This window comes from Ceratotherium simum, chromosome 21 (genome assembly GCF_057802395.1).
Source record: "Ceratotherium simum simum isolate JZ-2026a chromosome 21, ASM5780239v1, whole genome shotgun sequence".
NCBI classification, from domain to species: Eukaryota; Metazoa; Chordata; class Mammalia; order Perissodactyla; family Rhinocerotidae; genus Ceratotherium; species Ceratotherium simum.
In genome coordinates this window covers 13,050,780-13,065,574 of record NC_141920.1, presented here as the reverse complement: position 1 = coordinate 13,065,574, position 14,795 = coordinate 13,050,780, and the positions used below count along the sequence as shown (strand labels likewise).

General features: G+C 51.7%; 1 protein-coding gene and 1 long non-coding RNA gene across 4 annotated transcripts in view; one reads left to right on the top strand and one right to left on the bottom strand.

Moving 5' to 3' along the window:
* Window positions 1–940, bottom strand: part of PREX1 (phosphatidylinositol-3,4,5-trisphosphate dependent Rac exchange factor 1) — a 194,614-nt gene extending 193,674 nt beyond the window's left edge. Inside the window, exon 1 of one of the 3 annotated variants that reach the window (XM_087445135.1) lies at window positions 616–940. In XM_087445135.1, the coding sequence (XP_087301261.1) occupies window positions 616–828 (213 nt within the window). In that variant the 5' untranslated portion in view covers window positions 829–940. The remainder of the gene's footprint in view (window positions 1–615) is intronic. The other 2 variants (XM_087445136.1, XM_004430543.3) reach the window with 2 other exon arrangements.
* A 628-nt stretch (window positions 941–1,568) lies between these two features.
* On the top strand, window positions 1,569–9,226 carry LOC147914200 (uncharacterized). The gene is made up of 3 exons (XR_015555570.1): window positions 1,569–5,360; window positions 6,367–6,426; window positions 6,993–9,226. It is a non-coding gene; the product is annotated as an uncharacterized LOC147914200 (long non-coding RNA).
* The last annotated feature ends 5,569 nt before the right edge of the window (window positions 9,227–14,795 follow it).

The following is a 14,795-nucleotide window of genomic DNA, read 5'->3' as shown; positions in this document are numbered from 1 at the left end:
GTGGGAGCTGGACTGTCGAGTCGTGAGTTCGAAACCCACTCTCTCCCAGCTCCAGCAGAAGCGTGCGCGTGGGGAAGAGGGCGCTACCCTGGGGTTCTGTGGATGTGCGCCCCTCCTCCGGGCTTCGGCTTTTATCCTCCTCCACCCGGCGCGGCGCGGCGCTGGGCTCCAGGGTTTCTAGGGTCCGTCCTGTAGGAGCAGCAGCGCACCGCGCGGCCAAGAGACCCCGGAAAACGCAGGAGCGAGAGCTGCCGGCGCACGGGTCCCAGAGTCCCTGCCTCACGGATGTAAGTAATTTTAAAACTATTCGAAAGGCGGGGAGGGGGAAAGAAAAAGACAAAAGGGCAGCGCGCAAGGGGGAAACGGAGTGCGGGGGACCCCGGGTCGGGGCTGGACCGCGGGCCGGCCAGGGAGGCGACAGCCCCGCTCCGGAGGAGCCGGGATCTCCCCACTTCTCCGCGCGCCCCGCGGGGCGCCCCTGAGGCGACTCTCGCGCCCCCCGGGGGCCGCGGCCACAGGCTGTGGGGACCGCCCCGCGCTGGAGGCCCCCGCGCGCCGCAGCGGGGCCGGTGGCCGGAGCGGAGGCTGCCCGCGCGCTCCCCGGGCGACACTCACCGACTGCAGGAAGCGCAAGGTGCTCACGTAGTCCCGCTCGGTGCCCAAGATCTCGTTGAGGACGCAGAGGCGGAGGCGCAGCTGGCGCTCGGACTCCCGCGCGGCCGCGCACGGGCCGGAGCTGGGCGCAGCGGCGCCGGGGGCCCGGGGGTCCGGGTGGGCACCGTCCGCAGCCCCGTCGCCGCCGGGATCGCTGCCGCCGGGTCCCTCCATCCTAGCGCGGCCGCGGGCGCCGGCTCCTTCCCCGCGCGGAGGTGGCGCCGAAAGGCGACTCAGGCGTCCAGGCGCCCCATCCCGGACGGGGCGCGCCGGCGGGCCGGGCTCAGCGGCGGGCCGGGCGCATGGCACGGCGGGCGGGCGGGCCTGGGGGCGGGCGGCCCGGGCCGGGGGCGGAGGCAGCGCGCGGGGGCTGGACGAGGGGCGGGAGGGGGCCGGCCCTCGGGGCTCCCAGACGGCGGGCCCCGCCGCCCCCGCCGCCGCCCCCGCCGCCCAGGGATCGTCTGCCAAGTGCCACGCCGCGCTCGGGCCGCAGAGGCGCTCGGCGCGCGCACGGGGCCCCCTGCAGACGCGCCGCGGCGCCCGGCGGCTCCGTCGGAGGCTCGGCGCGGCGGGGGCGGGGGCGCCGGGGGCGCTCGGGAGGAAACCTCCGGAAGGGACCCCGCGGCGCCGGGAGGGCGCGAGGCGGCGCGCACGCCGCGGTGAGCACCCCGACTCCGCGCCAGGACGCGTGGCGCCCCCGCCGCCGCCGCCGCCGCCGCCGCCGCCGCCGCCGCCGCCGCGGGCTACGCCACTCCCACCCCGCCGCCCGCGACACCCCGCGCGCACAGGCACCCGCACGCGGCCCCGGCCCCGCGCCGCAGCTCCAGCGGAGTCAACACCCGGCTGGAAAAGCTCGCCGCGGAGCCGCTCGGGAGCAAGCGCGCCCCCGCCCACCCCGGGGAGAGGGGCCCGGCCCCCGTGTGCCGCCTCGGGGACACCCAGCCCTGCGGGTGCCCTCGGGCGCTGCCACGACCTTGGGACTGAAGACGCGCGGCGCTCTCGTTCTGTCTCTTACTCCCTTTTCTCTTGCCTGTTCCTTTTTCTTTCTCTCCTGCCTTTCTTTTTCTCTTTCTTTCTGAACTTCTTTGCCCCCATGAGATGACCCTGCTCTTTCCACCTTTCCCAGAAGAAACTACTATCTGCTCTCCAGCTACTAATCAAGTGGCAGTGGCTCTGCCCGCGCCCCCCTCCCGTCCACCCACCACCCGGGATAAGGCTTTGGGAAACCCGGCTTCTCTCTGTGTGACCTTGATAATCAGCGAACCAGCTGACAAATGTCCCAGGAAGGTATGGAGAGGTGAGGGAGCTCTGCGGCCTAGAGTTAGCTGCTCAGGTTCAAATCCCAGCTCCCTCACTTGCTAGCTGGGTGACCTTGGGCTGGTTTCTTAGCCTCAAGAGCCTCAGTGTTCCCATCAATACAATGGGAATATTATTGGTACCTAGCTCTTGGGGTCCTGCACAGGGTTATGTGTGAATCCACAGGAAGTACTTGGAACAGTGCCCAGCACCTAGAAAGTTCTCTATAAATGTTTGTTCTTAATTATTATTACTGCATGTGTGAACTGCCCTCTTGACCCGACCCCGTTCTCCAAACTGTCCACACAATCCCTAACCTGTCCCCGTTCACCGGCCAGAGATTGTGTTGTCTCTGCAGTGGGTTAGCTGATTCATATAATATCCCCCCTGGAGACTGTAATCATCCTTTAGGCTAGAACATTATTGCTTATTTATCTTCTGTTCCAGACACCCAGGATTGTTCTCGCCATGGCCTCTGGGTAAATACCCCAAGTGCCTAAGGACACAGGCGGGGGTGTGTGGGGGGGTGCGGCTTCCGCCCTCTTGGAGCTCTGTTTCTTTGGGGTCTGGGACAATGTAGCGTTTGATGTAGGCCTTAGGTGAGTGAAGCTCCCCTGTGTGGAGAGTAAAGAGTGTGAGGTAGGCGAGCCTGCCAGATGTGAGTAGGAGAGTCAACTGTGTCCAAAAGATGGCTGGCTCCCAAGGTTCTCAGAAAATTGTACAGGTCCCTGGAGTAGCTCTGCTGTGTGACTTTAGACTGGTCACAACACCTCTCTGAGCCTCAGTAGCCTCATCTTTAAATTACTGCTGTCTACCACAAGGGGAGAGCATAGTGGGAGCATCATGGCTGTGGAATGAAACAGGCTTGCATTTTGTATCCCAGTTCCAAAGCTAACTGGTTGGGTGAGCTTGGCCAAGACCCTTCACCTCTCTGAGCCTCAGTTGCCTAATCTGTAAATCTTTGTAAATCTCTGTAAATGAGAATCTTTGTAAGAGAAAAAAATGTATGTAAAAGTGTATGTAAAGCCCTATGACATTTGGGGCCAGATAATTCTTCCTTGTGGGGAGCCATCCTGTGCATTGTAGGACATTTACCAGCACACCATACCCCCTAGCCGCGAGCCTCCCCAGTGGTGACAACCAAAAATGTCTCTAGACATTGCCAGACATCCCCTGAGGGACAGAATCGCCCCCAGTTGAGAACCACTGATACAAAGTACCTGACACAGCAGGTAGTCAACAAGTGTTAGTCCCCTTCCCGGCTGTGACCAAGGAAGATGAGCGCCAACTTAGAGATACTTGTTTCACACACGCATGGATCCCATGCCTCACCCCAGAGCTGGCCCACACTGCGGAAAAGACCCTAAGCATCTCCACGTGGTGGATGGAGCCCACCCCGGCCCACCCTCATCCCTGCTACATTCTGTCGCTGCCTCAGGTTCCTCTGGGGTGTTTCTCCCTCTCCATCCCCATCCCCGGGGGAAGATGATACAACTGTTAATGAATTACTTATGCTGTCTGTGCCACAGTAGGGAGGATGACTACCTACATCATGAGGTTGTTGCAGAGATTCCTGCGTCAGTACGTGGAAAGTGCTCAGAGCAGAGAGTAGGTGCTCAGTATGGACGGCTTTTCTTTATTTGACTCGCGGATCGAGAGCTGAATCCATGCGGATGCATTTGGCTGCAGGGAGGAGGAAAATGGGCTACCAGTGGTTTAAACATAAGGACGTTGTTTATTTCACAAGCGGTCCAGAGGAGGTTGCTTCCTCTGGCTGGTTCAGGACTTGGTGACACATCGTCAAGGACCGAGGCACCTTGACCCTGCTGTCCTCATCAGAGTGGCTTTTCTCCTAAGGTTTGGGGCCTCAGGGTCACAAGATGGTTGCTGTAACAGCAGCATGGCCTCCTCATACAACAATTCCAAAACAGGAAAGAAAAGGTCACAGGGGGCTCCCCTCTGTGGTTTTCTCTTATCAGAGACAGAAAACTTTCCCCAAAGCCCCTGGCAGGCAGACTTTCCCTTACACCTCACAGGCCAGACTCGGTCACGTGGCCACCCTTAGATAGTGGCTGATCACAAGCGGGGTTGTCACCATCAGCTTAGAACAGTCCTGCTCCATCTCCTGGGATCTGGCTGCCTGAACTACTTGGGGTTCTGTTGCCAAGAGAGAAGTGTCTGCCACAAGCACCTACTGTGTGCTGGGCACTGGATGAGGTGCCAGGCCTGCAGAAGTGAACAAGGCCAGCAGCATTCAGGCCCTCGTGGAGCTGTTGTTCCAGCAGAGGGGACGGACAATGATGAATTAAACAACGCAAGACCGCAAGTTCCTTCCGTCATTCACTCAACGAGTGTTTATTGAGGGCCTGCTATGCACCAGGCTGGGATACAGCAAGGAACGCAACAGGTGAGGTTCGAGTCCAGAGCAGGGGGAGAAGGACATAAGCAAATTAACAAATAATAAACAAATAAACGAGATCCTTCACCCTCTCCAGAGTTGGTTGGTGGCGCCGCCGGGGCTCTCCCTCGGTCACTGCCTCCTCCAGGTCTCATGACTCAGGCAGGGAGCTCTGAGCACTGGTGTGATCAATGGGGACTCCCTGGGTCCAGGGCCTGGCTGCCTCCCAGCTAATCCTGGCACGGAGCAACTCGCTGAACTGAACGTGACTAAGCAGTCGTGACGAGCCGGGGGAGATTTCCTATCACTGTTTCAGCCCACACCTCTCCTCCCTTCTGCCCCATCACCGCCACCCACACCCTCCAGGATCTCTAGCGGGGAGCCCTTTGGTCCCTGTAAATCTCCAGGGCAGGGCCTAAAATAGGCTGTAGCTGGGGAACATTCGCCAAAAGAACAGAGAGAAAGGAGAAAAAGAAACTTACAGTTCAGGGGGAAAAAAAGTAATGATATGAATAGGGAAATTCTCTTCTACAGGGCAATTTTAGAGTTTCTGTTGCCATGTACTTTGCAAATAGTGGGAAATACCATTTCGTTTCTGTTGCATAAGTTTCACAGTTGTGGGGAAGAAGTTAATGCGGCTTGCAAACATCAGATAGGCAGTTCCTTATTCCCTGACGAGACGCGCAGATTCCGTAGGCAGCATTTGAAGGCCCCCTTCCCAAGCTCTGCTTCGAAGGAAAAATTATTAAGATAAAGCAAGGAAAAACAAGGGGTGATTTTTTTCCATCCCAAGTTGAACGAGCCAGGTGAGAAATGAGTTGTGGGGCAGCCCAGGATTAATCATTTCCCAAATGCAAATGAGTTCTCAGTAAGTCAGGCCGGCCGCCCAAGGAGTCTATTCCCCGTTTAGAGCACAAGAGCAGCTTCCTGAGAAGAGGAGAGACGCATCTCCACCCTCGGCATTGGACAGAACAGCTGGACAACCGAGCCGATGCTGGACACGCGGGCTGGGGTTCGTATCTTCAGACCAAAATATAACTTCCTAATAGTCTTAGGTGATCTACCCCCGACCGCCCAAGTCAAAACTTCTACCAGGGAAGCCTGGCTGTTGGAAGCAGATCTCTCCAGAGGGCTCTGGTTCAAGGTCTGGTTCGAACATAATAGATCTCAGATTAAGGCAGGGTTCCAGAGCTTTGCCAAATCATATACCTGCCGGAAAGCGTTGGAAACACAGCCCAGAGGAAATAGAGAGGGAAACCGTTAGGACCCTCAGTTCAAATCCCGGCTCTGCCACTGACATGCGTGCGGCATTCTTTTCCAGGCTTCGGATATTGTTGTAGCTCTAGGGACCAGCTGCCTGGGTTCAAATCCCAGCCCTACCACTTCCTAATTGTGTGACTTTGTGCAAATGACTTAATCTCTCTGGGCTTTGATGTATCTATCTGTAAAATGGGGCAAATAAGAGTTCCTACCTCACAGGGTTTTGTACAGATTAAAATACTTAATAGATCCAAAATGCTTAGAATGCTACCTGACACTCAGTTGAGTGTTAGCTGTTATAACTGGGTGAGGCCACGATGTTAGGAGGTGTGGCAGCCATCTTGACACCATGAGGGAGGACATTGCTGACCAGTTGAAGATGACAAAATGACAGATGGAAAGAACCTGGATCTTTGATGTCACTGAGCTCCTGAATTAACAAAAGGGAATGGCCCTGCTTTTGGACTTCTTGTATATAATTAAGTTTCCTTCTTATTTAAGCCAGTTGAGTTGAGTTTACTTTACTTGCAGCCAAAAGCATCCTATCTGATACGCCTCCCTTCCCCTGCATTTCTCCCCACTTAGATAAACTGATTCCTCTGTTGATAAAATGACCCAACACCCCAGTTTGCATGGGGCAATCCCAGTATGTACCTGTTGTCCCAGAATAATTATTAATAACATCCCGGTTGGGATGATTATGGTCCCCCTATCCTTTGAAATAAGCATTGCCTTCTTCCTCCTCTCTTAAAATGCAGATGTCCCAGAGGGGTGCTGCTCTCCACCGTATTGCTTTCCCAATGAAGCGAAGACCTAAGGTTTGTAACATGAAGCCTGTATTGGGGGTAAAAGTTAAGAAAAAGGTTCAGAAAGAGATTGGTGCATAAAAAGTAAGTTCTACAACTTAGTCAAGGCCAGAGGTTGACCTGGATGGTGTATCTTGAAATTCAGCAGCCGAGGATGCCAGATGGTTTCCACAGATGTACTGGACGCGTATTTATATGTCTGGGTTTTGGGGTTTTTTTTTTTTTTCAGTTTGTTTCCTGGACTGAAAGCTCAGAAATAGGGCTGCCCAGTCCAAATCCAGACACCTGGCAACCCCAGTGGCAACTTTTACTGAAAGCTGATAGTTTCCTCTTGAGCCAGCAGAAACACAGACAGCCATACCCTCTCCAGATGCCATTTGTGCTGCACCCTGCCTTCCAGATGTCCTGGGCAAGTTCCATTCCTGGAGCCTTTGTGGAAAGGGGGAAAGGTCTAAGAACAACTGTTACCCTTTTTTGAGTGCTCGCTAGGTGCCAGGCACTGTTATATCGCATGTGACCTCAAATTCTCACAACTGCCCTTCACGGTAGTTATTATTATTGTCGTCCCTTTTTTACAGATGAGAAAACTGAGGCTTAGAAAGGAACCCGGATTAAAGGATTGGTTAGCATGAAGATAGCCGCTGTGACAAGACTCAAGTACTAATGAATTTTTTAAAATAGAGCTTCTTTCTCGCTCATGCTACAGTCCCGGCATAGACAACCCAAGGCAGGTAGGGAGCCCTCAGAGTGTTGGGGCCCAGGCTCCTTCCCACTTGGGGCCCCACGATCCTCAACATGCGGTGATCACCGTGTGCTCCAAGATGGCTGCTCTAGCGCCGCATTCCAACCAGCAGAGAGAGAAAGCGGGAGGGAAGGGAAGGCCTGGTCCTCTGGAGAACCTAAACTAAAGTTTCACGCATCATTTCCACTCCCAACCGACTGACCAGAGCTTTGCCACCCAGGTGTGTCTGACCCTAACTCCGTGCCAGTGCATTCTCAGGAGTTGCCGCTGGACTGAGAATCCTGTTTCCTGCACCAGAGAACAGTGCCAGGCACACCTAAACATGAGTTGAATGAATGAGTGGATATCTCCAATACCTGTTTTGGACTCCAGGTTGGGAGAAACCTCGCCGTGAGTGCCTGGCTCTGTTCTAGGCACTGAGAACTGAGCAAAACAGATAAGGGTCCTTGCCCTCCTAGAGCTGACATTCTGGTGGCAGAAGAGACGGCCAATAAAGACCCCAATGAGTTGCACACAGTCTGCCAGACGGGGGTAAGGACTACGGAGAAAAACAGAGCAGGGAGGATGACAGGGAGCACTGGGCCAGCGCATCCCAGGGGGTGAGAGAGGGCCTCACTGAGGAGGTGACATTTTAGCAAAGAACTGAAAGAGGTGAGGGGGCAGGCCCTGCGTGTGTGTTCCGGGCAGAGGGAACAGCAAGTGCAAGGGCTCTGAGGCAGGAACAGCCGGGAGTGGGGAAAGCGAGGGGGAAGACCAGAGTAGGAGATGCAATTAGAGGGGAGAGGGAGCCAGATGTATGGCTGTGTAGGTGGCTGTGAGGACTTCGGCTTTTTCCCTGGGAGCATGGGAGCCATGGAAGGTTCTGAACAGAGGAGAGGGATGGTCTGACAGGTTCTAACAGGATCCCTTGACTGCTGTATGGGAAGAGACTACAAGGGGGTGAGGTCAGAAGCAGAGAGACCTGTGAGGAGGATACTGCAATAGTCCAGGCCAGAGATGTTGACCTCTTGCACCAGGGTGATTCCGGGGGAGGGGAGAAATGGTGTCTTCTGGATGTAACCTAAAGAGAGGCCCTATAGGATTTGTTGAAGTGCTGAGAGTAAGAGAAAGAGTTAAAAGTGACTCCAAGGGTTTTGGCCTGAGCCACTGAGAGGATGGGGTAGGAATTAACTGATGGGGAAGATTGGGGGGGCAGGTGTGGGGGAGAAGATGGAGAACTGGTTTTGGCCATGTTGAATGTCAAATTCAAGAGCTGGGTGGAGATGCTGAGTGGGCAGGCAGATCCCATCCCAGGATTTAGGGGCGAGGTCAGCCCGGAGATAAGAATACAGGCATCGTCAGGATATAAGTGATAGCTAAAGCCACGGGATTGGGCGAGGTCACCTAGAGAGGGCATGTGGATGGAGAAGGGGGCAAGGACAGACGCCTGGGACACACCAACGTTCAGAGCTGGGGCAGCCAGTGAGCAAATGCCAGAACAGAGGTCGGAGAGAGTCCATTTTCAAGTTGTTGAGTCTCCTTGAGAAGACTGGACATAGCAATAGTGTCTCCCATAACCTCGTTTCCTCTGGTGAAATGGGGCAGAGGGCAAAGTTCCCGGTCTCAGCTCGGTCATTTCCTTTGCGGCCCTGAGCCTCAGTTTCCCCATCTGTTAAATGGGGACGTTAAGAATCCTGCTCTGCCACCTCTCTGAGGGCATGTGAGGACATGAGATCCTACAGACCCCAAAATGCCTGAAAAAATGAAGAACCCTGCACAACGAAAGGACTTTCTTCCCCTACTGCCCCGCTTTAGGTCCTCAGAAATGTGAAAGTGAAGCAGAGAAAAAAGCTTACACAAATTCAGAGAAAACAGAAGAGAAGTTGTAGCGGAGAAAGAACTACATATAGGGCCGGCCCCGTGGCTTAGCGGTTAAGTGCGCGCGCTCCGCTGCTGGCGGCCCGGGTTCGGATCCCGGGCGCGCACTGACGCACCGCTTCTCCGGCCATGCTGAGGCCGCGTCCCACATACAGCAACTAGAAGGATGTGCAGCTATGACATACAACTATCTACCGGGGTTTTGGGGGAAAAGGAAGGGGGAGGATTGGCAATAGATGTTAGCTCAGAGCCGGTCTTCCTCAGCAAAAAGAGGAGCATTAGCACGGATGTTAGCTCAGGGCTGATCTTCCTCACAAAAAAAAAAAAAAAAAAGTTTAAAAAAAAAACAAGAACTACATATAGCTTCACGCAACAACGTGGATGAATTTTAAAAACATAATGTTGAGCCAACGAAGACAGATACAAAAGAGCACGTTATGTATGGTTCCATTTATATAGTGCTCAAAAGCAGACAGTATTAAACTACAGTGCTTAAAGGTGCACACTTGGAAGGTAACGCTGTAAGGAAAAGATTGTAGCATTTACCATACAAGTCAGGGCAGTGGTTTTCCCCCGGGTTGGGGAGGGGGTCTGGGATTTGGATGCACCATAGAGGGGCTTTAGGGGGCTGGCAGTGTTCCATTTCTTACCCCAGATTTCACAGAGCTTCACTTTATAATAATTTATTATGATTTACATTTATGTCTTATGTACTTTTCTCTATGTATTATTCTCAATTTCCCAACTTAAAAATGCATCTGGGGGCCGGCCCGGTGGTGTAGTGGTTAAGTTCACGTGCTCTGCTTTGTTGGCCCAGGGTCCGCAGGTTCGGATCCCAGGCACGGACATATGCACCGCTCATCAAGCCATGCTGTGGTGGCGTGCCACATGTAAAGTAGAGGAAGATGAGCACGGATGTTAGCCCAGGGCCAATCTTCCTCAGCAAAGAGAGGAGGATTGGCAACAGATGTTGGATCAGGGCTAATCTTCCTCACCCCCCCCCAAAAAAAAGGCATCAAAAGCCTTAAAAATAAACATGCACACCTACATTCATACCCTTTGACCAAATTATTCTTACAAGGGGAATTTAAACTACAGAAGTAATCACACACTTAAACTTTGATACACAAAGATATTCACTGCACTGTGATTTAGCTCCATATTTGGAAGAATCTAAATTCTCACTAGTTACATTATGACATAGTTTGGAAAATTATTTAGCCATTTAAAAGTCTGCTATCAAAGAACATTTAATGGAATTGGAAAATGGTCATGACACATGGATAAATGGGGAGGAAAAGACCGGAATATAAATTACATGGAGACTGTGATCCCAATATTGTCAATACATATTACATATTCATACAAAAAAGACAGGAAGAAATATATAAAAATGACAGGAGTGGGCTTGTGGGTATTTGTTTCCTTCTTTATACTTACATTTCACAAATTTTCTGCAAGGAATATATATTACTTTTATTCTTTAATACATTGCTCTTTTCCCCCTTCTTTTAATCTGGACCTCAGATGCACACGATTAGTTAACCACACTCCTCGGGCCATGGCACACCATCGGCAGCCTACGAGTAGGGCCTCTATTTTGTCTTATTTTCACTTATTTTTACCTTTATCACCCGTCTCCACTCCCCCCTCTCTCCCCCTCCCCCACGGACACCCACTTGTGTGTATTTAAAGTGTGTTCTTTCTACCCATCTGCCGTACATTTGTCTGGATATATGTGTATCCAAATAGACATAGTAAAAAATATATAAAGAGATAAAGTGTTGTTTTATGATTGTTTTTAAATTTTTACATAAATGGTAGAGTTATGCCTCTGATGCTCTCATTTTTTTTACTCAACCTCATGTTTTTGAGATCATTCTTTGTTGCTCTGTGTAAATATAACTCATTACTTCCCACTATTGGTTGGTTTCCCATTGTGTGCATGTGTGGCTGTGGTAGAGGCTGGCTGTTCCCCTAATGCAGTTTCCTCCTTTTATGGGACACACTGAAGGACTACATTTCCCAGTCTCCCTTGCAGGTAGGTGGAGCCACATGGAGCTTCAGCCCACGGATGCCAGCAGGTAAAATGTGCCTCGCCTCCAACCCCAACCCATGCAACTTCTCCCATGCCTTCCCCTCCATGCTCTTTTCCTGTCAAAACTGATTGGGATGACGACCCTGGGGTGACCCTGGAAGCCATGAGTTGAAGGTGCCTGAGTCACCCTGAGCCTGGGTCTGGATGCCTGCATGGAGGGGAGGGCGGCCACTGATCAGTAACATTCACCTTGGACTGTTATATGAGCAGAAAGTAGAACTTCCATTGGGTCTGAAACTTTACATACTTTAGGGTCTATTTATTATAGTGGCTAATATTAACCCTAACCAATAAAACCATATTCTACTTATCCATTTCCTAGTACTGAACACTATTGCCCCAAACTCCTTGAAGCAACACTATGATAAACATCCTAATGCATATTTCCATTTGCATCTGGGAGCAGGATTTTTTAGGTTGTCTCCCAGAAATGGAATTGCTGGGCCATAGGGTTTGTACGAATTTTGTTTACCTGACAGAGCAATGGCAGAGGCATCCAGCTTTGGTGGGCAGTGACAGCCGAAGTTTTGGAATTCAGTTACCCAGAGTCAGCATTGCCAGTTGGGGCCATCACTGGACCCGTCCCACAGGGTAGTTTGGGAAGTGTTCTTGAGGGCACGGCCTCTAACACTGGCTTCCCGGACACCCTTGAGATTCTGTGAGCTCCCCAGAACCATTAATAAAATCACTAGAGTAGGTTCTGTTTACAGCTGCAAATCCCTGATCTGTGCTAGATTCGGGGTTGGCAAACTTCTTCTGTAAAGGGCCAGATAGTAAATATTTTAGGCTTTATGGCTCCTACAGTCTCTCAACTTCTGCTGTTGTAGAACTAAAACAGCCAAAGGCAATATGTAAATGAATGGGTGTGGCTGCGTTCCAATAAAACTTTATTTATAAAAACAATAGCCCTCTGGCCAAAGATTGCCAATCCCGGAGCTGGACAAAAAAGAGATCTCTCTCTAAATCTCTATGTAGACATTTAAGTCATGTTGAAATGACACCTGGTCTTAGCTCTTTGGTAAGCTCCTTTTCTCCATCCATTTTGGGGTCCCACACAGAGCCTAACACATTGCCTCGCCTGCAGCAAACTGATTGACTGAATAAATGAGTGATGAATGAATGAATAAATGGCTTTAAATAAGAGGTGGTCCCCATGAACAACCCAGCCAAAGACCAATCAGAGCAGAAGCCAGCTGTAGACAACATGTGCAACCGATCCGTTGCACAGGGGAGTCTGGTCCTGCTCCATTGAGCCCACCCTCTGCCCCCTCATCCCCCAGCTACCCAATCGGGCTTCACCCCATGTCCCTGGTAGGCATCAGTTTAGGGGCTCAGTTTCCAAATTTTAGAAGCTAATGAGGAACAAGGGCAGCTGTGGGGGACACAGTTCTCAAAAGCAAACTGTGTTCCAGTGACTAATCCATCTTTCACTCCCGGTATTTTTCTTTGGCCCAGCAGAAATGTGTATGAGTCACAGCTCCTGGTGGAGAATTTTTTAAATGCATCATTGTGTGTATATCTCCGGCCTGCAGAACTGCAAGGTCTGGGTGCTGTTGGCAGGGGGCTAATGATCTCAGGAGCAAAAGCAAAAACTGTCAAGTCACACTAACCGGGACTCCTTTCCCCACTCTCATCAGCATCCGACACAGACGAAAAAGAAAGAAAATAATTGATTCAGCGTCTGATTGAGGATGTGGCTCTCGGAGTGATGAAGCAGCCGCAGACTCATACGTTCTCCTCCCGGTACCTCTCCCTTCTGCTGACTCTGCCACAGCATCTCTCCTTTCAGAAAGCCTTCCTGATTAATCTGATCTCAGAGACCTCAGCTCTCAACCACCCTGATCTGTGAATCAAATCTCACCCTCTTCTCATCACATTTCTATCCTGCCATAGCTTCCCGCAGACTTTATGCAAAAAATCCCTGTCCTACTCCCTTCAACCAATTGGTAGCATTCTTTCTGGAGTGTGAAGTCATTTCCACGTGGGTGTGTTCTCTCTCTCCAGCCTGGGGGGTGTGGACAGAGCAGATTTGGAAATTATAACGAGATGAAGTCAGATCTCCACTGGGCCCCCCCCGGCTGCGTGACTTCACCTCTTGGGCCTCAGTTTCCGCATCTATGAACTGGGGTGAAGTTGATAATCATAATAACAGAATAAATGGAGCTATTGTTTCCTGAGCCACTAGACTATATGTTTAATGTAGGCAAGGGTTTTTGTCTGTGTTGCTCACTGCTGTATCCCAGGGTCTAGAACAGAGCCTGGCACTGTGTAGGTACTCAACAAACATGTGCTGAATAAATGAATGAATGAATTGTTTCCCATACTTGCCTACACCATCCTCCCAGGAAGAAACTGCCAAGGTCAACCTTGACTCTCCCTTTGTCCATATCCAGAACACTCATCTCTCAAATCCCCTAATCACTGTATTATTCAAGGTTCATTAAGATGCAAGTGGCAGAAATCCAACTCAAACCAATTCAAGCAAAACTGGGAATGTAATGTCTCATGTAAGTAAAAAGTCTATACTACCTTCAGGCACAGCTGGATCCAGGAGCTCAAAGAAAGAGACTGCCTCTTTCCCAAAATTCCAGCTTGTAAAGCTGTCTGATTAGCCAGGATTGGGTCATATGTCCACTCACTGACTCTGAGCAGCCAGGCCTGGGTCATGTGTTCTCCACTAGAGAGGATGGGAGGGTGAGTCCCACCCAAAGTTTGTGGACTAAAAGTGGAGAGGGGATGTTTCCAAAGGTCACCAGGGGCCTTAGCACCAGAAGAAGGGGAATGGATGCTGGGCAGACACAAACAAAGGACCAGGGAGGCTCATCCTGCCTCCAGTCTCACCAGCCTCCATTCCATCCTGCACCACTCTTTCAGGTTAACCCCCAGAAAAGGCAGCTATGATCAAGTTATTCCCTTGCTCAAGCACCTCCAGTGGCTCCCTATTGCTGCCTGAGATAATTATAATTTGGCATGGAAAGACCTCTGCAACATGACACCGGTCTTCTCCAGTCTGAGGGATGGCGTTGGGCAGCCGGCGTGGGGAGGCAGGTGTGGATTCCAGAGACGTCCATCATTCCACTGAAACTGCTCCCATCAAGGTCGACAATTTGGACCTCCAAGTCCACATCTAGTGGCTATTTCTCCATCCTTATTTTACTCAATCATTTAGCAGCTCTCAGCACAGTGAGAGCTCTCTCCCTAAAATATCCTCTTTGCAATAAATGCTGGGTGTGCCCTGCCCACCCGCCCCGCCCATTCTCTTGCACTGCCACTTCCTGCTGGCTTTCTCTGGCAGTAGGAGTATGCACAGACTTTATCTCCTGCACCCACTGAAGACCCCAGTGGCTGCAAACTCAACAACCATTTCCCCCTCTCCCTATAGAAACTCCGCGTTTGGCCACCATATGCTTCTGGAGAGAATGAACCCTTCCCTACCCCCGATGGGTAAATCTGAAGGAGTCTTAGCTAATCTTGGAGAACAGGGGTATGACACATTTTCAGCCAATAAGACTTGATGGAAGTCTGATGGGGGCTTCAAGTTTTCCTCCCTCTTAAAACAGGACACAGGAAAGGTCAGACTGTTCTTCTGACCTGTGGATGTTGCATGAAGACTCAACGTCTGGAGCCCTGGCCGCCGTCTTGGACCCATGAAAAGAGATTGTGCCATCATGGTGGATGGAAAGA